General features: G+C 35.1%; 1 protein-coding gene and 1 pseudogene across 4 annotated transcripts in view; one reads left to right on the top strand and one right to left on the bottom strand.

Moving 5' to 3' along the window:
* EPB41L5 (erythrocyte membrane protein band 4.1 like 5) overlaps positions 1-23869 on the top strand; it is a 137870-nt gene that overhangs the window by 95944 nt on the left and 18057 nt on the right. For all 4 annotated transcript variants that reach the window (XM_039872648.1, XM_039872649.1, XM_039872647.1 and 1 more), the window contains 5 exons: positions 1601-1698; positions 7522-7650; positions 12771-12835; positions 16543-16633; positions 18373-18447. In XM_039872648.1, the coding sequence (XP_039728582.1) occupies positions 1601-1698; positions 7522-7650; positions 12771-12835; positions 16543-16633; positions 18373-18447 (458 nt within the window). The remainder of the gene's footprint in view (positions 1-1600; positions 1699-7521; positions 7651-12770; positions 12836-16542; positions 16634-18372; positions 18448-23869) is intronic.
* LOC120610377 (pre-mRNA-splicing factor SPF27-like) lies at positions 5662-6400 on the bottom strand (annotated as a pseudogene).

Below are 23869 nucleotides of genomic sequence, written 5' to 3'. Positions count from 1 at the left end.
CAGCAATTTGAAAGTACCGGGAAGCAGATTTGGAATCAGTATAGGAAAGAATTTTTTAAATGTTTGTGCCATATATCAGAAATAGATACCTACCAGTGAGTGAGCCCTTCATTATAGAAGGTATCCATGCAGAGCTTAAATGCTGTTGAAGTTATGACAGAAGAAATTCTTTTACAGTTTGGGAGTTTGATCAAGTTTACTTATTCAATTTCAGATTTATATCATTTGCTCAAAGTCAAGGAAAATAAAATGTTTTGATATTAAGAACTAAGGTCTCATAATCTTGGTATCCAATTTATTCTTTATTTTCTTTTGGTCGTAATGTCAAAATCCTTAGTCACATAGGTGAGTAGTTTTAAATAGGAACTTTAAAAAATAGCTTATCCTACAATCTCAGTGTTCCTCAGCCAAACAGATATAGCAGAGAAAGCTTAATTTCAACAGAAAAAAAACAAAAACAAAAAACCCTAAACCCAACAGTATTCATTTGTCAGCATAAGCTAAAGGATTTGTGGTCTCATCATCATCATGTTAAAATTTAGTATCAAATAATTTGAAGCATAAGTAAACCAAGAGATGGCAATTAAGTAAGTAGATAAGTGTGGAAGATTTTGAGAAGGTAAGTGTTGAATTAGTGATTCTCATCACCTGGAAAGTTTTAAAAACTACCAGTGCCAGAAATCTACCTCCAGAAATTCTGATATCATTGTTCCGGGGTCAGCTCTGGGAATCAGTATTTCTTTAAAGCTCTACAGCTGATTCTAATATGGAGAGATCCACTGAGTTAATTGATGGACACTGTAAGATGATCCCTTTGAGCAGGAGGAAACGATTTCATAGCTTTTCTCTTCCTTCTTTTGCCTTCTTTTGTATTTAATATAGAAATTATTAGGCATGCAATAGCTTTTTTGTTAAGTGACCATGTAAAAATTCAAACTCATACCGAATTAGTCCCTGTAAAATAGGATTATTACAAGTGGATAATTTAAACAGTGTTCATTTAAAGCTGAATTGTATTTAATGTATTATCTTTTCAGTGGTTAGAGGACTTTATTTATAATGTCTTTTGCAGCTAAGGCGGAACGTAATGAAAACAAAATGCTTGTCCTGCATCACACTTGATGTTACCAATATATAATATGTTAAATTGATGAATAAATAAATGCATGTCTTTCATCAGTTTGCTCCATATTAGTTTAGTTTTAGGCTGTGTAAGGAAAGAACACAGCAAAGTAGCTTCGGCAGGTGCTTGGGTTGTTGTTATGAAGGAAAGGGTTGTGTCACAGGTGATCTCTGCCCTTTCTTTGGATCTTTTGGCCAGTAAGCTTTCTTAACCATACATGCTAGTGAGATTCTATGTTTAGTAGCTTTTTAGGAGTGGCATGGATACAGGACAGTGTTCCTACTTAGGTTAACTCTTAATCAAAATAATAGAGATTTACCTGGTTATAGAAAATATATTTATTCTGTGATAATCTGGATTATTACCTTTAATTATTAGTAACTGGTGTTAGGAAAAAAAAAATGAGTCTATACCCTCGTACAGCTATGACTACCCAGCAGGATAAGGGGCTATTTTGCCTTTTTTTTCCTCCTCCAGCATTAAAAGATGCGTCAGAGAAGCTGAAACATCTTCAGATGGAAAACAGTTCATTACCACCCCATCATCCCAACATCGATGTTAACATCAACAACCAGGTATTCAGATTTCTCCTTTGTGTGCCTGTCACACATCTCCAGTCCTACCAGAAATCTTTTCTTTCCAAAGCTAATACTTTCTCTTTTCTTTTGCTGGGAAATCTGTATGTGCTGAACTCATAAAATTGGTAGATGCTCAGGAGAGAAGGAGGGAACTTGGGCAGCAACATTAGGACTGTAACATCATCTCATAATTTTTTTTAGACACACAGTCAAAAGCGATATGGCTGTAAACCTTTTATTTTGATTCAACCCATTTTCTCTTAATTCCATTTAATGGGTATTAATTTAGTTGAAGAACTTGGTGAATGCCCTTTGAAATTATAGAAGGATTTATTTGAAAGTAGCTGCTCTGTTGTATAAACAAGGAAAATAATAGAACTTCAGATGTTTTGTACCTTTCACCACTCTGTCCTCTGGAGTTTTTTAGGCTTTGGGTAGGGAGAGTGCATATGGGTTAAACCAGTTAAACTTCAATTAATTGTTTGACTAATTAAGAAATTTTTTCTTATTTTTACATTAAATAACTAAAATAAATTGAATGAGATAAAACTAATTAATTGTATCAGGTGTCCCCACTAAATAATAATCTGGAGACACCTTTTTTCCCCTGTATATAGACAGCAGGTAGCAAGGATCTGTTGAGTGCATCTTGGTTTGGTTTAGTTTGGTTTGGTTTTAAAGAGGAAAGGGGAACAGGTGATCTGCAGTGTTCTTTCATCCTTGGATAACTAACTGGAATTTCTTCAGAGACCAGTATGAAGCAGAGTGATTTTCTTCTTTCTTGCATAGTCATTGTTAAAGCTGTCCTTTGAATCCCTTTTTTCCCCTTTTGTGTTTTTTTCCCTTAGGAATGTTTTTTAGAAGCTGATTAAATTTCAGGAAGGCTTTCATCTTCTTAACCTTGTCAATATTTTTCAATTATATTGGTCTCTCTTCTTTCACATTGTCAGTTTTTGTTTTTGTTTTTGTTTTTTACTCTCTGTAAGTAGGGGAATGCAGGATCAGAGACAGAAGGGTTAATTGAAAGCTTTAGATGGTTAATAATTAATTTGACAAAAGTTTAGCGACTGGAATGAACCTAAAAAGGTATGAAGACTGGTGAATCTTGGGGAGGGGGAAGAAGAGTGATTGTTACACTGGCCGAGAACTTAAGCAGACTTTAGATCTCTAATCCCTGACATAAGCTCTAAACTAAGCTGACTCTGACAGCCAAGGACTGCTCTACAGTCATTTCTGATCAGGTCTAATTTAGGGTATTAGGAATCAGAGTGTCCTTTTAATTCTTTTGGTCTTCTGTTTGCCACATTTTAGCCATCCAAGGCAGATATATCTACATTGTAGTAATTGGGTGCCACTGGAGTTATGTGCTCTAAGAAAATAAATTGAAAATATTTTAAAGCTATTACTCAACTTGTATTGCAGTAATTTTTTCTATAGTACACACAATGATAATTGTAGAAAATTAAAGCAAATTTTAAAAAGCAGAAAATTATAAATCCTGCATTATCCCACTATTAAGAGATAGCTACAGTTGACATTTTTTAAGATATATACTTTCGAACATTGAAATGTGATATATTTTTAAAAAATAGAAATGTGATAACATTGCTTTTTAAAACTAATTATAAACATCTTTCTTTATTTCAATGACACATTATAGGCAATAATAGTTCAACTGCATGAGTGTGTCATCATTGTGTTTACTCAGTCCCCTGTTAGACATTTAGATTGTTGCTAATTTTCACTGTCATAATCAGTGCTGTGACAAAGTCTTATAAATAAATATCTGTAATCATCTTTGATTATTTTCCTAGAAAGTGGAAGTGTTAGGTCAAAGTACAGGGGTAATTTTAAAGCCTTTGGTATTTGGCACGTTTGCAAAATTACCTTCCAGAAATATGGTAACAATTTATACTCTTACCTGTGATGTGTGTTGAATTATTGTTTTTAATATAGGCAGAAAAAAAATATCTTCCTGTGTCAGAGGCAGGTTGCTCTGAGAATCTTGTAATGTGATTAACAAGTAATCTCAAGTCTGCAACATAATTGACTCTAGAAAAAAAAAAAAACAAAGCATATGAACTAGCCATGATTTTTTCCAGCTTTGTTGAGATAAAATTGAAAAATAAAATTATATTTAGAGTGTACAATATGGTGATTTGATATATGTATATATTGTGAAATGATTCCTACAATCAAATTAACACATCCATCACCTCACTTAGTTACCATTTTGTTTTGGTTTGGTTTTTGGTGACAATGCTTAACATTTACTCTCTTAGCTTAGTTAACTACAGTCACCATGCTATACATCGGATCCTCAGAATTTGTCTGTCTTATAACTGAAAGCTTTTTGCCTGTTACCAACCTCTCCCTATTTCCCTACTCCCCAGACTCTAGCTGCTACCATTCTACTCTCTGTTTTTACAAGTTGGATTTTTTTTTTTTTTTAGTTTCCACCTATGAGTAATATCATGCAATATTTGTAATTCTGTTTGACTTATTTCGCTTCATGTAATGCCTTCCAGCTTCATTCATGTTTTTGAAAATGGCAAGATTTTCTTTTTTTTCAATGCGGAATAATATTCCACATGTATACAGACAGACACACAACTTAGGTTCTTTCCGTATCTTGGCTACTGTGAAGATGCTGCAATGAACAGGGGAGTGTATCTTGTTTCCTTTGGTTAGGTATCCAGAAGTAGGATTGATGGATTATGTAGTATGAACTAGCCATGATCAGAAAAGGGACTTCTTATAATTAATAGGAGCCATTCTGAAGACCGGGTCACAGACATAAATACAGTCTAGTCCAAAGTAGTAATACTCAGAATTTTATATGTATCAAGTCACATGGAGAAGCTTGTTAAACATTCAGATTTTGGGGTCCCACCAAAGGCAGATAGGTATAGGCCACTATAAGAAACACCAAATTAATACCACCCAAAGAGCTGCGAGGTGTTAGTGTTCATCAAAAGAGAAAGAATGTTGACTTTAGATGGCCAAGAGACACCACACCACTGCAGAGAGGTCTTCGTACTGCGGGAATGGCCAGAATCTCCCCGAAGAGAACAGAAAACCACCTCTAGAATAACATGTGAAGGTGCTCACCATCATGTTATCCTCTCCAGCAAAAAGCAAAACTTGGATGTAACCTGTTTCAATAATAGACTTGAGAAATATATTATACATTTTTATAATTCCTTATGATAGAAGCAATAAAACTATAGTTTTAAAGACTTTGTCGAAAATCATTTTTATTACAAAAAGGATAAAATTTTTTTAATGTGTTTATAGTTACACTCTCATGAAAAAAATACCATAAAGCCTACACCCCATGTCAGCCATTATTATCTCTGGATGGTTATCACTGGCACATTTAATTTTTTATTTATATGTTTTGTTTTCTAAATTATTTTTATTAAAGACTTTAATTACTGGATAAAAAAGAAAAGAAACAAACAAACACTAAATTAGAGTAAGCACATTAATTAAATCTTTTCAAATCTGAGAGTGGTGCAGTGTGTAATCCTGTACATGGCAGCTAGTCTGTTTTATAGAACAAAAGCTGTATTGAAACTAAGAAAATATTTACAGTGAGTTTGTTATTTAGACCAGTGTTAAATAGCAACCATAGTAATAATGATAATTGTTATTGATCATCATTTATTTTAAGCAAAATATCAGTTATAGTGCAGATAATTTAAACTTCTTAATTTGCTTCCTCCAGTTTCTTTTCATGATAATTAATTTATGTTTTTTATATTAATCTTTTTATAAATATATATTAATTTATATTTATCTTTCTTGACCGGACTGTGCTTTATTCTATCATTTTTGTAACACCACGTTGAAATTTTTTATTTTGCTAATGTACAAATAGAATATAACAGTTCACTTTCTGTGGTTTCTAAACTTAACCACTAATGATTTACAAAAGATGCTATTGCCCTTAACAGTTCAGAAGTCTGATCTTCTGTAAAAGTCCAACTTGCCTTTCTTTCTACCCATCGAATTTATTTTCAGAAGTCTTATTGGATGAATGTTTTCTCTGTTGGCCTCTCCCCATTACTGCTTAATTGGAAAGATCTCATTTTCTAATTGCACAATAGTTCTTTCAATCTCATAATTCTTACTGACCAGGGATATCCAAGTTGACTCCATTTCTCTTAATTTAGATCTATCTGTGAGTTGCATGTTCTTTTGAAAATTTAAATCCGAATGTTTCCTGAACTTCTGGAGCTCTTTCTGTGCATGTTCAATCATACGAACTAGAGTTTCATTATATACTTTCCAGGCATTGCATCTATATTGTGACATTAGTTCCAGATTCTCAATTCAAACCACTTGATGTTCTAACTGAGCCATAGAATTGTTTACACATTCTTGCCATGCAGTAATGTCATTTTTCTGACCCATGGAATGGGCTGGAATATCATACCATTTCGTACTGATCAGTTCAGTTGGTTGCCAGGTAGCCAGTCTTTCAAATTCATTTCTCATTATGTCAGTTTCAAAAGCAGAATAATCCAGGGCTGTCAGGTAGCTCAGGTAGTTCTTAGTAGGTCGGTATCTGCAAGTTTCCACTTCCACCAGCACCCCAGCTGCTTCCCCACACACCAGGCACATCATAACCTTGGTCAAAATACAGCAGCTCATCCATCGCAACCTCTCTGGCCACCAAACCTGTGCTCACCATTCTTAGGTTCGTCAGAGTTTTCTCTCTGCTATCATTTTTATAAGTCTATACCTAAGAGTGACCAGTTTGTGGCTACATAATCCCAAACATAATCATCTACCTGGTGACAGTTCCAGAACTACAGGGATTAGCCTGTGTAGGGCCTACCTTAAAGTCCAGTGGAAATTAATTATAGTATTCCTCCTTTATCTGTGGTTTCACTTTCCACAATTCTAGTTAACTGCAGTCAACCATGGTCTGAAAATATTAAATTGAAAATTCCAGAAATAAACACTTTATAAGTTTTAAATTGCGTACTATTCTGAGTAGCATGGTGAACTCTCATGCTGTCCTACTCAGGATGTGAGTCATGCCTTTGTCCAGTGTATCCACATTGTATTTGCTACCCAATCATTAATTACTTAGAAGTCATTTTGGTTATCAGATTGGCTATCATGGTATCGCAGTGCTTGTGTTCAAGGAATGCCCTTATTTATTTGATAATGGCTCCAAAGGCCAACAGTAATGATGCTGATAGTTCAGATATACCACAGAGAAGACATAAAGTGCTTACTTTAAGTGAACAGGTAAGTATAGTACAATAAGATATTTTGAAACAGAGTCTACATTCACAACTTTTATTATAGGATGTTGTTATAATTGTTCTATTTTATTATTAATGATTTTTAATCTCTTACTGTGCCTGATTTATAAATTAAACTTTATTGTAGGCATGTATGTAGGAAAAAACATAGTGTATATAAGGTTTGCTATTACCCAGGGTTTCAGGCATCCAGTAGGGGTCCTAGTGTATATCCCCCACAGATAAGGGGGGACTACTATACAACAAATGGCACACATTCTTTGTGTGTAGTTAATTCAGGCATTTGTCCCAGATAATATAATTGGTTATTCAGTTGCTTAAAGAGGAAATTGGGCTAGATGATTTCTAGAGGTCCCTATCAATTCATATTTCATGTTTATGATTATTGAGCCTTAGTTTGAAATTACATATATAGGAGTTGACTGTTCTTGGAATCAATTATAGACTGCTGAAGACACATGATTTCCTGGTGGTCTGCATATGAACTTTCATCAGTCCCTTTCCTTTGAGAGTTGCTTAGTTTATTTTTAATATCTAGGAAGAAGTGGTGAAGCTGACTGAGAAATGTCTTAATAATGCCATTGAGAGCCCAGGATTGAATGCTAGGAAAGTTCCTCCTGACTTAAAGAGTAACATTTTGAAGGCTCAAGTAGAAGCAGTTCATAAGGTAAGCTTCCTTTAATAGACATAGTCCTGGTAAGTAAAAAGAACATGAAACTTAGGGTTGAGAGACTCTGAAGAACAAATAAAATATATGAATAAAATACATGAGTGTTAAATAAGAGAGACCTACCTAGTGATTACAGAGAGACAGATTAGTACGAAGAGACATGCTCAATATGGCAAAATGCCTCCCAAATTCTAAATATAAGATAGATTAAAAGAGAGCAGTCATGGGATGGAAAGTAAGAGTAAATACGCTCTAGGGTTTAAGAAGTTTTTTTAAAAAGTCAAACTCCTATAGAAATGAGTACCAAATCTTGGCCACTTTTATAGCCAGAAAATCTAGTGACATTTAGGTATCAATATTGTCCATGATTTTAGGATTTTTTATCAGTCTTCTATTTCCAACCACACATCTATCCCCAATTTTGGAGAATTGTGATGTTATTAGCAACAAGAGTGAAAGTTACAAGGTGAAAGAGTTGGCTGTAGCATCATGAAGGATATAGTAAAACAAGCCCCCATGAAATTTATGGCATCTATGCTCTCAAAATCCATTTTTTCCTTGGCTTTCCCTAACTTTCAGACTTATCCTCCATACTAAACCAGGACAAGCCTGTCTCAGCAAGTCATGGTGTCAGCTAGGATTTCAAACTATGCTGTTGTTGAGAAGATGTATTCTACCTATGCTCTCCCCAGGCACAAGCATTGAAGAGAACTAAGAGGACTTGAGGAATATTGTCCATGCTTTTTATCTACCCTCTTCCCCCTATGTAAACATAAAACATAACATATACATACAAAAATAAGTATAAAATATAGCAATACAGACTCTGGAATCAGGTAACTTGAGTTTGAATCCTATTTCTAATGTACCACCTACTAACTTTGTGACTTAGCAAATTAGTTAATTTCTCTGTGCCTCAGTTTAATTATATTAAAAAAAGGATAATGGTAGTACCTACCTTAAGGTGGGTTATAAGGATGAAATAAGATAATAAACGTAAAGCACATGGAATAATGCCTGGCACATACTGAACATTTAGTAACTGTTTATCCCCAACTTTGCAACTACATGTTATAGTAGCAGGGGTAGTAATAGTTGTTATTACATTATATTTCAGTTATACTTTTGGATTTTCTTGATTCAAAGAAAAGACAGGTAATTTGAATAGCCCTAAATTAAAGAGATTTTGCTTTATACTTAAAAGCCTTCCCATGAAGAAAAAACTAGGACCAGATGCCTTCAGCAATTCTATCTACTGAACATTTAAGGAATAATAAGTTCTACTCAAACTCTTTCCGAAAATAGAATAGGAAGAAGTACTTTCCAACTTATTTTATGAGACAAGTATCACCCCAATACAGAAACCAGAAAAAAGGTATTACAAGAAAAGAAACTATAATACCCCTCTTGAACATAGTGTCACAAATCCTTAACAAAATATAACAAATCATACTCAGTTTATAAAAAGGATAATACATCATGACCAAGTAGGGTTTAGCTCAGGAAGAAAGTTGGTTTGTTATTAATAAATCAGTATCATTGGAGGAAAAAAACATGGCGTAGATGATAGAGGCTCTGTTCATCCCTCTGGTGACCAAATCAGAGTTGTGACGGAAACAAGGAGCAGCAGCAAGGAAAAATCACCTGGGATGAACCATCTGTACAACTAGGGAGAAATCCAAGAAAGCACTCTGCAATGGCAGAAGGTAGGATGGGGCGAGGACGCAGGGCTGCCCAATCTCGAGTGGCTGAGTGGGATGGAGGCTTCAGCAGTGGCAGAGGCCTCTTAAAGGGGCCAAGTCTATGAGCAGATTTTCGTGGTGATGGATCTGCTCGCTCTGAGCACCAGTGCTGGTTCAGCTGCGCACAGGGGGCATCAGGGACTTACAGGGAGACATTGTTGGAGTGAGGGCCGAGGAGAGACTTGCTTGGTACAGAAGTGCTGGCAGTATTCATTGTTCCCTGTTGAGCCCTCCCCTCTCCCAGTGCGCCAGACACAGGGCCGCCATAGCTGTGATGTCATCAAACTGGATAACAGAGGTCGCTCCACCCAGAGGATTCCCTGAAACCCCGCCTTCCCCAACTCGTGGCTCTACCCAAGCCACATCCAGGTGTATCCTCGGAGAGTCAAGTGCTCCTTGCTGAGCAGCGCCTGGACTCACACTGGAGGCAGCTGGCTTCGGTTTCTGGTGTGGCCTTTTGAGGTAACTATAAGCACAGCAGCTGTGGATTGCTTGCTGAATCTTAACAGATGGCCTCAGAGGGGCAGAGGATTGGGCTAAATTTGGCCTGCAGCCGACCCCCTCTCAGTTCTGTGCCACTGTACTACTACTTCACAAATCCACACTAATAAGACCTGGAGACTTAGGAGCTTTGCTTGGTTCATAGAAACAGACACAGAAAGGCAGCCAAAATGGGAAGACAAAGAAGCAGAAACTATATGACAGAACAGAATAGAGATCCAGATATAAAGGAGTCAAGTAATCTAATAGATGCAGAGTCCAAAACACTGGTTATAAAGATGCTCAATGAACTTTTGGGAAGTATAGATAAATTCAGTGAGAACTTCAACAAAGAAATAAAAAATATAAATGATGGAAATTGAAATTATAAAATGGAACCAGTCTAAAATGAAGAACACATCTGAGACGAGAAGTATAGTAAATGGAATAAACAGTGAATAAAGAAAAGGATCACATGACCTATCTAGAGGACAGGAAAGCCAAGAACACACAATCTGAATGGCAAGAGATAAGAGGCCAAGACTATAAAAATAATTTAAGGAGCATATGGGACACTATTAAGGGTCCAAATATCGGTCTGATTGGCGTAACTGAAGAAAATCAAGATGTTGAACAGCTGTTTGAAGAAATCATGATGAAAAACTTCCCTAACCTGGTGAAGGAAATAGACATACAACCCAAGGAAGCTCAGAGAATTCCAAAACTCAGGGGTCCAAAGAGACCCACACCAAGACACATCATTATTAAAATGCCAGAGGTTAAATACAAAGAAAGAATATTAAAAGCAGCAAGAGAAAAACAGATAGTTACTTATAAGGGAACACCCATAAGACTGGCAGCTAATTTCTCAAAAGAAACTATGCAAGACAGAAGGGCTTGGCAAAAAATATTCAACAGGACGAAGACCCAGGATTTACAACCAAGAATACTTTATCTAGCAAAGCTAGCATTTAGAGTTGAAGTAGAGATAAAGAGCTTCCCAGACAAAAATGAACTAGAGGAGTTTATCACCACCAGGACAGTATTACAGGAAATGTTGGAGGGGCTTCTTTAAGAAGAAAAAACATGTATCAAAAACAGGAATAAAAAATGGTAACAACTATATTCCTATCAATAAGAACCATAAATGAGAAAGAATTAAGCACTCCAACCAAAAGATAGAGTGACTGAAAGGATAAGAAAACAAGACCCTTACATATGAAAAGGAAGGGATGGAAAAAGATATTGATGAACCTACAAGGTATTTAAGTCAGACAGAAAAAAATAAACACTATATGATTTCACTTATATTGAGGAATCTAAGGAATAAAAAGAACAAACTAATCAAAAACAGACTCACAAATATAGTGGACAATTCGGTGATGGACAGAGGGGAGAGAGGTTTGGGGGGCTGGGAGAAGGGGGTGAAAGGTTAAAGAAGTACAAATTAGTAGCTGATGGATGGTCACAGGGATGGGGAGCATGGCACAGAAAATGTAGTTAGCATTAATACATTGGCCAGGTGGAGGGTCAGGGGAGAGAAGGAGCCATTGGGGTGATCGTTTTACGAACTAAATAGATGTCTAAACAATGTATTGTATACTTGAAACTAAAATAAATTAATTTTAAAAAAGTTGAGTATATTAAAAAATAAATAAAATTTTCTCAAGTCCTGTGGAAAAGGCATTCACAGAATTCGCCCCCCTTTCGTGTTAAAAGCTCACAGCAAACCAGGAATAGAATGGAACTTCATCTTGATAAAGGGCATCTATGAAAAAAATCTGCAGCTAAAATCATACTTCATGATACAGACACATTCTTTGAAATAGCTAAAATTAAAAAGTGAACATTTCCTATGTTGGCAGTGGTGGAGCTCCTGCAATCCACATTGCTGGTAAGAATAAAAAAAGTGTTTAACAAGCACTTGAGAAAAGAGTTTGGCAATGTAGTAAACATATACTTAACCAGATGACGCAGCAATTCCACTCTTAGGTATTCACCCAAGAGAAATGAATACGTAGGTTCACACAGATCTTAGTTCAGGAAAGTTCTCTGGAGCTTTATTGTAATAGCTAAAAGCTAGAAACACCCCAAATGTTCATCAGTAGGTAAACAGATAATCAAATTGTGGTATATCCATACAGTGGAATGCTACTCAATACATAAAAATGAACCAATTAGTGATAAGTGGAACACCATGGGTGAATCTCAAAAACATCATGCTACTCTAAAGAGGCAGATACAAAAGATAGATATAATGATTTCATTTATATGAAACTATAGAAACTACAGATCATTATTTGCCATGTGTAAGGATTTTGATACGATTGCATTGGAAACTTCAAGGAAGCATTTTGAAGGTAGTAAAAATGTTACATGATGTTCACTGTGCTGTTGGTTAAGCAGCTGTATATATTTTTCAAAATTCATTAACTCATGCATTAAAAACGTGTGTATTTTACTGTATATAAATGATACCTCTGTTAACTAACTTCTTTAGAAACATTTCTTAGAATTCCCTCTGAAAATATTTCTTGTGTTCAGGGTAAATAGCCAGATATACAGCTTAACATCTGTTTTTATTATGTAAATTCAAAAAATTATTTTGAGATGCCGTATAAATTGACTAACACACATGGTGTCTTTAATAGAGAGCTGTTAGTGAAGCATGTGAATTTATATACTAATATGCTAAAGTGGAAGTGTGGATTATTTGGATATGGGATAGGATTGGATAGGTGCAATATTGATATTTCCATAGATAAGGTATGATTACCTCTTTTGGAACTGAAGCAAACTGATATTTCTGTTTTTACAGGAAAGAAATGTAAGTTTTTTCTTACTTTAGTATCCTCAAACAAAGATTTAATGTTTATTTATGATTTCATTTCTTAGATTACAAGAGAAGATAGTTTATTAAGTCATAAAAACGCCAGTGTTCAAGATGCTGCCACAAACAGGTACAGTTCTGGGTAGACTGAATTAAATGATGTTCTTTTCCTCTTAACAATTTCTTTTTTTTGGCCTTTTTTCCTCTTCCCCAGTTTGTCACCACATGATTTCAGGCTGTCTATTTGGAAGACAGCTCAAATTCACTCTTCTGTCCATTATATAGCTACTTAGTACCTAGCTTTAGATTATTTGAAAATAGTCCTAATTAGTCTCTTTACATTCTCATTCCTTTTCAACTGGTTCAAACTGTAGAGCAAAAAAATCCTTTGAAGATATTTTTAATCCTATTAAGATACTTGGTGAGAAATGTATATTATTTCCCTTAGGTATGGTGGTTAACTTTACTGCCATTTAAGGCCCTGTCTTATAAAAAGGCCTTGTTCCTATTAAGCTTTCTTACTGTGGGCTCTCTCATATTTTAGCCAATTTCTTTGCTTTCCTTTCCAAATCCTTGCTGTCCCTCTTTTCTTCAATGAGTATTACGCCATTTATTTGTCTTACTTGGCTTTTATTCCCTCCTCTATGCCAGTTTGTTTTGTTCATCACTGTTCTGTGCTTCGTTGATGCTAACGTTGAATGAATGAATGCTGTTTCTTTTCTCGTTATTTAAAACTTATTCAGTGAAGTGTTTTCTGATTAATCATACTGTTTCAGATACTGTAATCAACATAGCACTTAAGCATATAGCAAGCTTTGTATATAGGACTTTACTCAATAAACGTATTAATTGGTGATCAGGGTAAAACTGGAATTACAACTTAACCTTTTAACTAATTCCAATAAATCAGTTGGCCCACAGCATTGTTAATACTATGTTATTATCAGATCTTTTTAGAATAACCTCATTCTTTTTTTTCTTTTTTGCCTAGAGGAGGATAATGGGCATTGGACCTCCCAATTTCATTGAACACTTAGAGCTGGAAAGAGTATAGAATATACTTCAGCTTACTTCCAGTTTTATTTTTCTAAATGGCTTTCGATATTTTCAATAATCTGCTCCCCGCATCCTAGGATTTGAAATGCATTCTTTAAAATATACTGTTATTGTTTAAACTTAGATCTATTTCTGGGCCTTTCCCTTTACTGGTAAGCTGTTTTTTTGCCCATGCCATACCACAGTGTTTTAAAAAATTACTATACTTGCTTTTTAGAAATGAAATATTTCAGGCACAGAAAAAAACTATGGAGATTGTATAGTATATATCGATGTACCAGATATCAAGCTTTGTCACATTTTTACATTTTGCTGTTGTAGATTTAGACTGTTTTTAGACTATTTTTCTTTTATTTTTTTGAGTTATAATGCCCATACTATAAAATTTACCCTTTGAACGTGTACAATTCAGTGCATTTTAGTACATTGACAAATTTTTGCAACCATTACCACTATCTAATTCCATAATATTGTCATCACCCCTAAAAGAAACACCACACCCATTTGGTCTCTCCGCATTCATCCTTGCCCTCCCCTGCATCACCTGGCAACCACTATTCTACTTTCTGTCTCTATCGGAATTACCTACTCCAGACAGTTCATGTAAATGGAATCATACAATATGTGGCCTTTTGTGTCTGGATTCTTTCATTTAACCTAATGTTTTCAACGTTTATCCATATTGTATTATGTACTGGTACTTCATCCGTCTTTATGGCTGAATAATATTCCAGTGAATAGACATACCACTTTTTGTTTATCCATTTATCAATCGATGGACATTTATGTTGTTTTTGCTTTTTGGCTATTCTGAATAAGCTGCTATAAACATTCACATAAATAATTTTTATAGAGATGTTGCTTTCAGTTCTCTTTAATATATACCCAGAAGGGGTATTACTGAGTCATGTGATAACTTTATATTTAACTTTTTGAGGAACTGCCAAACTGTCTTCCAAAACAGCTACATTTTCCATTCCCACCAACAATATATAAGGGTTCTACTTTCTCCATATCCTTGCCAATGCTTATTATTCTTTATTTTTAAAATTATACCCATCCTGGTAAGTATGAAATGGTAGTATCTCATTGTGGTTTTGATTTTCATATACCTAAGAACTAATGATGTTGAACATCTTTTCTTCTTTGGAGAAATCTATTCAGATGATTTATTTTTGTAGTAACAGTTTTTTTGAAATATAATTCAGATGCCATACAATCCATCCATTTAAAGTGTATAATTCAGTGGATTTTATTTGGACATATCTGTATTTTAAAAAAATTATCCATGGTTCCTTCATATTAATTGCCATTACATGAGTCAACCAGTTTATTCATTCTTTTATTAATGGACAAACGTTTGTTCCAAATTAACATTGTGTATGTTCCTCCATATACACATGTGTTGTGAAGATTTTTTAGGGTGTATACCTAGGAGTGGGAATGCTGAGCAAAATGGATGCAGGAGCTTTTCATCTGCTTCTTTCCATGTTTTGCAGCAGTGTAAACTACATAAGACAAATCTTTTCTTGAAGGGTTGGGTGAATTCATTGTAAAACATACTTTTAATGCTCATTGTTCCTTAGATCAGCTCCTTTTGTCTGAGCTGTTTCTTCTTTCTGAAGCACAAAGTTATTTTGTTTCCTCTGGTAACTTTTAGGTTTTACTGCTTATTCTTGATGTTCTGCATTTTCATTACTGTATGTCTAAGAATAAGTTTATTTTTTTATTCTTATTAATATTCAAGGTGGTCTTTTCATCTAAAGACCTATGTCTTTTTTCAGTTCTGGAATATCATAAGCCATTATCTTTTCGAATATCTGGTATCCATTAGTTGAAACATCCTGTTCACTACTCTGTTTCTCATATTATTCCTTCTTTTTTTAATCTCTTTGTCTCTGTTTGCCTCAGTGTTGTGGATGCAACAGTCCTAGCTTCCACTTGACTAATTATGTCTTTTCCAATCTGGGATTTATCTCTTATTTTTCTCAGGCTCCTTGTAAGACTAGACAGGAACTGCTCCTATTGCTTGCACACTTTTCAGTGGTATTAGAAAGGACTTGGATTTCCTGTTGGAGATGTTACTTTAGTGGATGATGACCTTTTGACTAGATTTTTCCCCTTTCCTCACTGGTGTTGAAGCCATCTGTAAGACTGCTCCTATTCTTATTATCTTTATCTGAGGTTAGACCCCCTTGCCATTACTGCCAGGCCTACAAGTAACAGATTCTCTGGCATCCTCTCACCTGGCTAGTCCTGTTGTAATATCTGGAGCACTGGATGTTGCTTCTACTTTCTGCAGCAAAGCTCTCCAGCTTGTGTCTTTAAATGATGGCTTTTCCTTATGGTTCCTGACTGTTCTCTCTTATCTCAGTTATTCTGTATAATTTCTGTTTCACTGAGATTTTCCTTTATGTATTTGATAACAACTTTTAAACATTAATCTATTGACCTGTATTTTTTTGTGTGTATCTGTCTTTCTTTTCAAAATTAATCTTTTCTGTCTTTTTAGCGAGATTTAGGAGGGAAGCAAAGTAGCCCACAATTTTGATCCATCTGTGAATGAGCCTGACCTAGATTTACAAATTGTTATGGGGTGGGTGAGGAAGGGTTTCACAAAGGCATATGAGTATAATGCTGACTGCTGTTATGGTCTTCACAAATTGTAATTTCTTCTTCCCCTACATGAAATTTTTATTCTTTTTTCCCAAGTCCTTTCTTTGAAAATGCTACCTATGCCCGTCTAGGTTCTCCTTATGTAAATTTATGTTTTCTTCCCAGTGCCGTATTTAATGGGAATGATGTGCCACTCTCTGAAGATTCTCTTCCTCCAGTGCATACCACACCTGCAGAAAATGGTTCTATTCTAAAGGTAACAATAATTTTACTTTTGAAGGTTTCTACAAAGACTGTGCTGAGTTGATCCTGTAGTACAACCATGGATAGCTAGTAATTTCTGATTGACACCAGCCCTTGAGCTATGAGAAAAGCATTGAGCCTGAATTCTCTAGGGAGAATCCAATGTCAAATCCCTCACAAGAGTATCTCAGAGTCTCTTCTCCAGATTTTCTGTTATTTGTTGAATATTTTTGTTTTGGGGTGGTCCTTGTATTTTTGTTTTTTGAATGCTGGCTATGCTTTCCTAGTATATCAAATGATACCTGGCATATAGTAGGCACTAAATATTTGCTGATTGAAATAAACTTCCTGAAATAACAGCAACCTGTCATTGTGTTGCAGTATAACCAGCTCATTGCAGCTCCTGCCTTTCTGGTATCCACTTGCCATACCCTCATCAATTCTAAAATCATAGAAACCTAGTTCGTTGCTCAGTGAATGCTTTAATTTGCAAGTTAAATGAAAAATATCCTTGGAAATGAACATTTACCATTTTTCTCTTCTGTGTGTAAGCACATTTATTATAAAAATTTACCAAATATTTCATAAAAAGAAAGAATTAGAAATCATGTGTATTCCCACTACCCTAAGACAATGTATAGTTAATACTTAGGTCTATAATCTTTTTAGACTTTTGGGTTAGAAAAAAAAAACCAGAATCTTCCTTCCTGTTACTTAAAATTCTAAAAAGATATATTGACGTTTTTGATTGGTCATTGAAAATTGTTTAGTGGAAACTGATATGCTTTTGGAACAGAGAAAGACATTTAGTTCAAAGGTATATTGCATATATAATCTGTACCAGACAGCATGCTAGGCTTTGGAAATTCAAAATGATTGAAACATGGTTTTTGCTTTCAAACTGCTTATAGTTGGGATAGAGAATTTTAATACATTGTGGTGGCAATATGCACAAGATGATTTGAGGGACTCACCCAGGTCACAGGGTGGGAGGGGGCGGGATAAGAGGAGGGAGATGTGAGAAGAGAGAGAACAGTTTTTTCATGTGTGTGATTAAAATTAAGTTGAATATTGAAACATGAACAAGAGATTTACCATGGCCTGTAGGCAAATAGATAGAAATAGAATTATATAAATGAAGAGACTTTTTTGTTATGTACTATACATTAGATATTTTTTCTCTTATTTCTAGATTGGAATTTTATACTTTTAAAATTCTTCCTACCTCCAAAAAACAGATACACATGCACGCACATTCTACAATATAGAACTTTGTCTTCTGTAAAGTACTTCAAAAACTAATTAAACAAAAAATATTAATTAACATTTATGGGAGAAAGTTCATATTCTTCTGTTTTACAAACAGTGAAGTACCTATATATCTGGATAAAGAAGCATTTGGAATTCAAGCATCTCCTTTACTCAGCTGTCTCCTATGCTAAACTTTCTACCTCTCTTTTCTAGTCTAAGAGCCAGAACAGTTTTAACCCTACCCAAGTTTTGTCTCACCAAAAGGAATAGCTATATGCAAATTCACATAACACCTAGCTTTTTCAATTCTGATTGTAGTCTAGGTTCCCTTCCAGGCAAAAGCGGAATCACTAATAACCATTATTCCTGAATGTTTCTTTTTGTTTAAAGGTTACCAGCCAACCAGGCCTGGGTCAGAATTATAAATTGAGAAGATATGGAAAAAATTAGTCTGATGATTAATGGGTCATTTAACAACAATGTATGTTTTGTCTTCCATAGGATACTACAGATGAATTGGATGCCTTGCTTTTATCTCTAACTGAGAATCTAATTGACCACACAGTCACACCTCAGGTAAATTTGCCTTAAAACAGCAAGATGGAAAGGAATTTCTGTTCTGAAAAATGTTCCTGCTAGATTCCAACTTTTGACTTTTTAACAATTTAGTAAAGCTTTTCATTTAATAAGAGTTCATATTTCAATAACCAGTTAGCATTGTCTTTCTGTACTATAAATATAAAATTCTACCAATTTGAATTTGTGTGTCACTGTATAGTGTGTCACTACTATAAGCCTATTTGTAATTCAGCACCCTACTAAATAACAAGAGGAAACATGTGGGGATAAACCACCTTCTAAAGAGTTAAGACAATAAGGACGTATTTAATTTTTTAAAAAAATTTACAGAAAGGCGGGAGCATAAGAATGGTTGGCATTGAACATATCGATTATTATTGTAGTATGAGAGATACGGTGTTAAGTACTATGACCATAATCCTTCCCCCCAGACACCTATAGCCTAGTCGGGTGAAAGGTATCAAGTAACTCATTTAGTGCCTTATAAGTAATATGACAAATTGATGTTGGAACTAGATGTCATTTGGAAGGCTTAGAAGTACAGGTGGTACTTTTTATGGTGTTGAATGTTTGCTTAGATCATTAGTTCTCAAATTTAGGTGTGTAAAAGAATCACCTGGAGGTGATTAAAATACAGATTGCTAGACTCCACCCTCAAAGTTTCTGAGAAGTTAATTTCTGATACGTTCCATCCAGGTGATGCAGCTATGGTCTGAGAGCCCCCTTTGGGAACCACCACATTACATCAGTAAATAGACTTTATCAAAGGATAAGAATTAATCACAAGTCTGGAAAAGTGAGCAGGAAGAATATAAAAAGCATAGTGGCAATACTGAGCCATAATAATCCTTTATAAACACAAAAGAGATAACTTCTAAGATTAATGCAAGATGGCCTGAAGCCTGGAGAAGGAATCCCTGAGTCTCAGAACCCTTTCTGTATGTGTTCTTCTTATCATAAGTGGATAGGTGATACAGTGATGAAAATCAAATTGAAGAAAAATTTCTTTTTGTATCACTAGTATGTTTTCCCTTCCCTACAAATTTAGAATACTTTATTTTAATTCAAATTTAGAGTATTATCCATTCTGCATATGGGCTATCTGTTCTAGGACACTTACAGATTTCTCAGTTATTAGAACTGTAATACTCTTTTAATAACCTTAGCTTTTTAATTGGTTTTGTTGTGTGGTAAGGCCAGCTCAGCTTCATTATGCAGATATTTTGCTAGTTTTGCTTGTTAATTTTTTCAAATGCTCTTTGGAATAACTTTATCAACTCTTACCTGCCTAAAAAGCATCTGGATTTTTATTTGTAAATGCATTAAACCTATAAATTAATTTGAGGAAAAATTGATATGTTGATGACAATTTGTCTTCTTAGCCAAAAATACAATATTTTTCTCATTTAAGACTTTCTATATCTCCTAGTAAAGTTGTGTGGTAATAGCCCTTCAATATAAGTTCTAGGCTTTCTTTCAAAATAGCACTTTTTGTGCTATTATTAATGTATATTTTTGGGAATTATTTTTATTATTAGTTTCAAGAAGATAGTACTTTGTATTATGTATTTTTGAGGGAATTATTTTTATTATTAGTTTCAAGAATATAGTACTTTGGTTAGACATATATAGTTTATGAAACAATCCCCCTGATTATCACCCATCTGGCTCTACACCTAGTCATTACATTACTGCGATTGTATTCCTTATGCCATGCTCTGTATCCCAATGACCATCTATCACACTGCAAATTTGTACTTCACCCCATTCTCCCAGCCACTAACCTCCCTCTCCTCTGGCCATCACTAGATTGTCCTCTATATTGATGAGTCTGTTTTCAATTACTTTGTTCCTTTTGTTCCTTAGATTCCACATATAAGTAAAATCATATGGTATTTATCTTTCTCTGTCTGACTTATTTCACTCAGCATAATAGGTCCATCCATGTCATTGTGAATGGTAGGATTTCATTTTTTTAAATGACTGAGTAATATTCCATTGTATATATCAACCAAAATTTCTTTATCCAATCGTCTGTCGATGGGCATTTAAGTTGCTTACATATCTTAGCTATTGTAAATTGTGCTGCCATGAACATAGGGATGCATAGATATTTACGAATTATCATTTTGGTTTTCTTTGGGTAAATACCCAGAAGTGCAATTGCTAGGTCAAAAGGTAGATCCATTTTTAATTTTTGAGGAAACTCCAGACTGTTTTCCATAGTGGCTGTACCAATTTGCAATCCCACCAACAGTGTATGAGGGTTCCCTTTTCTCCACATCCTGGGGGGCCCACGGAGCCCTGAGAGTTGTCCAAGAAAAACTGCAGTGCCGGCCAACAATGGCTGCCTGCCATGGAGAAGCCTCTGATGTGCAAGATGGGTGAGTGGAGTCCCAGGGAGTAACTAGAGTGGAATGAGCAGGACTCACCAGGTAAATGAAAATTCAGATTTTGTCACTTAGGGGAAGGCTCAACACAGGAAAGATGGTGTCTACCCACTGGCTGCACAGGAGGAGGGCTCAGTACAGGGACAATGGCAGTTTTCCTTCTAGCCCTAGCCCTGAAGCCGCACAACTCAATCTCCCACCGTATGTCTCAGGCACCTTCCCAGCTGCTGTCCATTGGAGCCTAGGGTGAGAGCCTGGGAGTGAGAGAGTCAGTGCATGAGTCCTTTAAGAAGATGCCAGGGTTTATAGCCACCATCTGTTTTACCTGGTCAAATGGAATTCCAGCTGATTTTCACAGTGAGATGTGGGGGCTGCTTTTCCTGGCACTGGTGCTCCAAGCTAGGATTCCCAGTGTAGGGCTGGGGCTCCTCACTGTTCAGGGAGATCTCTGCAGCTGATATATCCTTCCTGATTTTCGACTGTGGTTGTTGAGCCAACCCATTTCACATCTCTGCCCCTCCTACCAGTCTTGAGGTGGCTTCTTCTTTATATTCTTAGTTATAGGACTTCTGTTCGTCTAGTCTTTGGATGGTTCTCCAAGTTGTTCATTCAATATTTTAGTTGCAATTTTGAAGCGGTCATGGGAGGAAGCAAACACAGTGTCCACATACTCTGCCATCTTGACCAGAATTCCAGGGGGTAGATCTTTATTGTCATATTTTTATGTGTATCTAGGTTCCAGTTATCATTCTTAAGGAGTGTCCAAATCATAAAGTTCTGTCTTCCCAGACAGTAACAAAAGGAGAACCTAAATGTTAGAGCAGGACTGTCTATTGCTAAAACTGGGAAGAAAGCTCTGGAAAGCGCTGATTTTTATCAGTTTGGGAACTGGCAAATATATAAAATAAATTTTGACAAGAAGGTATCTCTAAGATAGTATTTATTTTTTTAAAACGTTGGGTGCCCAAGTAGGATAGTATTTATTTTTTTTAAAACGTTAGGTGCCCAAATTAAGTTAATTATACTTCTCAGTCCATGGCAGACTATCTTCTTAGGTCTACGCAAGGCTTCTCCTTTGTTTTATTTCCCTTTATCCTCCATTCCTCTTTTCCTCTGAGGCATCCATTCTACAGGCAACTTTTCATACATTTATTTAGATAAACATTCATATCTCTTTTAAGAAACCGTGGGAGAGTTTGGGATATATACTCTCAAATAGGATTGCTGGGTTGCATGCTTATATGAATACTTAATTACACTAGGTATTGCTCATTGCTCCCAGAATTGCTCCAGTAGTTTACAGACCCACCAGCAGTGCACATGTGTTTCCCATTTCACTTACATTCTTCCTTAAGCAGCACTTTATAATATCTTTCATCTTTAAGGGTTTGTGTCATTATTTCAATTTGCATGAGTTAAATGTTATATCTCCTCCATTATTTTAATGCTGGTTTACGTTTCCTCTTGGAGTGAGTCACCTACTCATATCTTGCCCATTTTCCTATTGGGTTTTCTGTCTTTTTCTTGTTGATTTCAGGAGTTTTTTGTATAGTCTAGATAGTAATTCTACATCAGTCTTAGATATTAAAAATAGTTTCTCCTAATCTGTGTATTAACACATCTGAGGAATATTTATCACTATCATTTGCAGTATATAGCAAGGAGAGTAAGATACTCTATGTCTGTCACTAGGGAGATGAGTGAGTGAAATAAATAGGTTTAGATCCTCCATTGAACAAAACCTTTTATTCCAATGTCACACATTCTTCATTTTTTATAGTTTGGGGTTTTAAAAAATCATTCCTCATCTGCCATCCCATCTCCTGATGCCAGAGGTATTCTTTACTGTTTTTTCCTATTACCTTTAATTTTATTTTATCTTTCACATTTAGATTCTAACCCATTTGAACAGTTTGAGTTTTAGGGAGAAGGAGATGTTAGTTGTGGTTTGATATAATCCAACTATGTATTTATCCTTAAAAAGAGCCAGTTTTTTCCAATATTATCTACTAAATAATCCATATTCTCCCAACTGGTTTATCTTTCTATTCTGTTTCATTGGGCTCTTTTTCTTTGTTGTTTTTCTTGTTAACTTTTTATTTTATTGTGGTAAAATTGGTAGACAAGATTACATATATTTCAGGTATACAACATTATAATTTGATATTGATATACAGTAGTCTCTTCTTATCTGCAGCTTCAGTTACCCATGGTTTCAGTTACCCACAATCAACTGTGGTCTAAAAATATGAAACGGAAAATTCCAGAAATAAACAGTTCCTAAGTTTAAATTTCATACCATTCTGAGTATCATGATGAAATCTTGTCCCTTCCTACTTTGTCCTGTATGCCTGGAATGTGAACCATCTTTGTCCCGCATATCTACTCTGTCGCTGTATTTCAGTGCTTGTATTCAGGTAAAACTCTGGGCCCTCTCTTTTTCTCCTTGAGTACTATTGCGTTTTTATTTTTCTGGCTTTGTAATCTATTCAAATATCTAATATATCTTTACATATAAATTTTAGCATCAGCGTATGTCAGATTTCTCTCCCAAATCTACCCACAGTTTAATGGAGTCTTCTTAAATTTATAGATTATTTTGGAGAAAACTGGCATTTTAAAAATATCTTTTCCTTTTTATGAACTTGACATGTGTCTCTATTTTCTCATCTTTATTTGGGTCACTAAATGTTCTCTATATGTCTTCTATACTCTTTGTTAGATTAAAACCTAAATACTTTATAGTTTTATTGATATTGTGAATGACATTTAACTTTTTACTATTGAATTCATAAGCTGATTTTTTTGTCTAGAAGACTTGCTGAATTCTTTCATTAGTCAATCAGCTGCATTTAAAAAATTTTTTTTCCTGGCTTTATTGATATATAATAGACAATTAGTTGCTCATATTTACATTGTACAATTCAATGAGTTTTTTTCAATTATGATTGGCATACAATAACATACCAGTTTCAGTTATACAACCTGGTAATCAGAGATCCACATAACTCACAAAGTGATCACCCCAC

Source organism: Pteropus medius, unplaced genomic scaffold (assembly GCF_902729225.1).
Source record: "Pteropus medius unplaced genomic scaffold, Ma_sr-lr_union100, whole genome shotgun sequence".
Classification (NCBI taxonomy): Eukaryota; Metazoa; Chordata; class Mammalia; order Chiroptera; family Pteropodidae; genus Pteropus; species Pteropus medius.
This window is presented reverse-complemented; position numbering and strand designations above follow the sequence as displayed.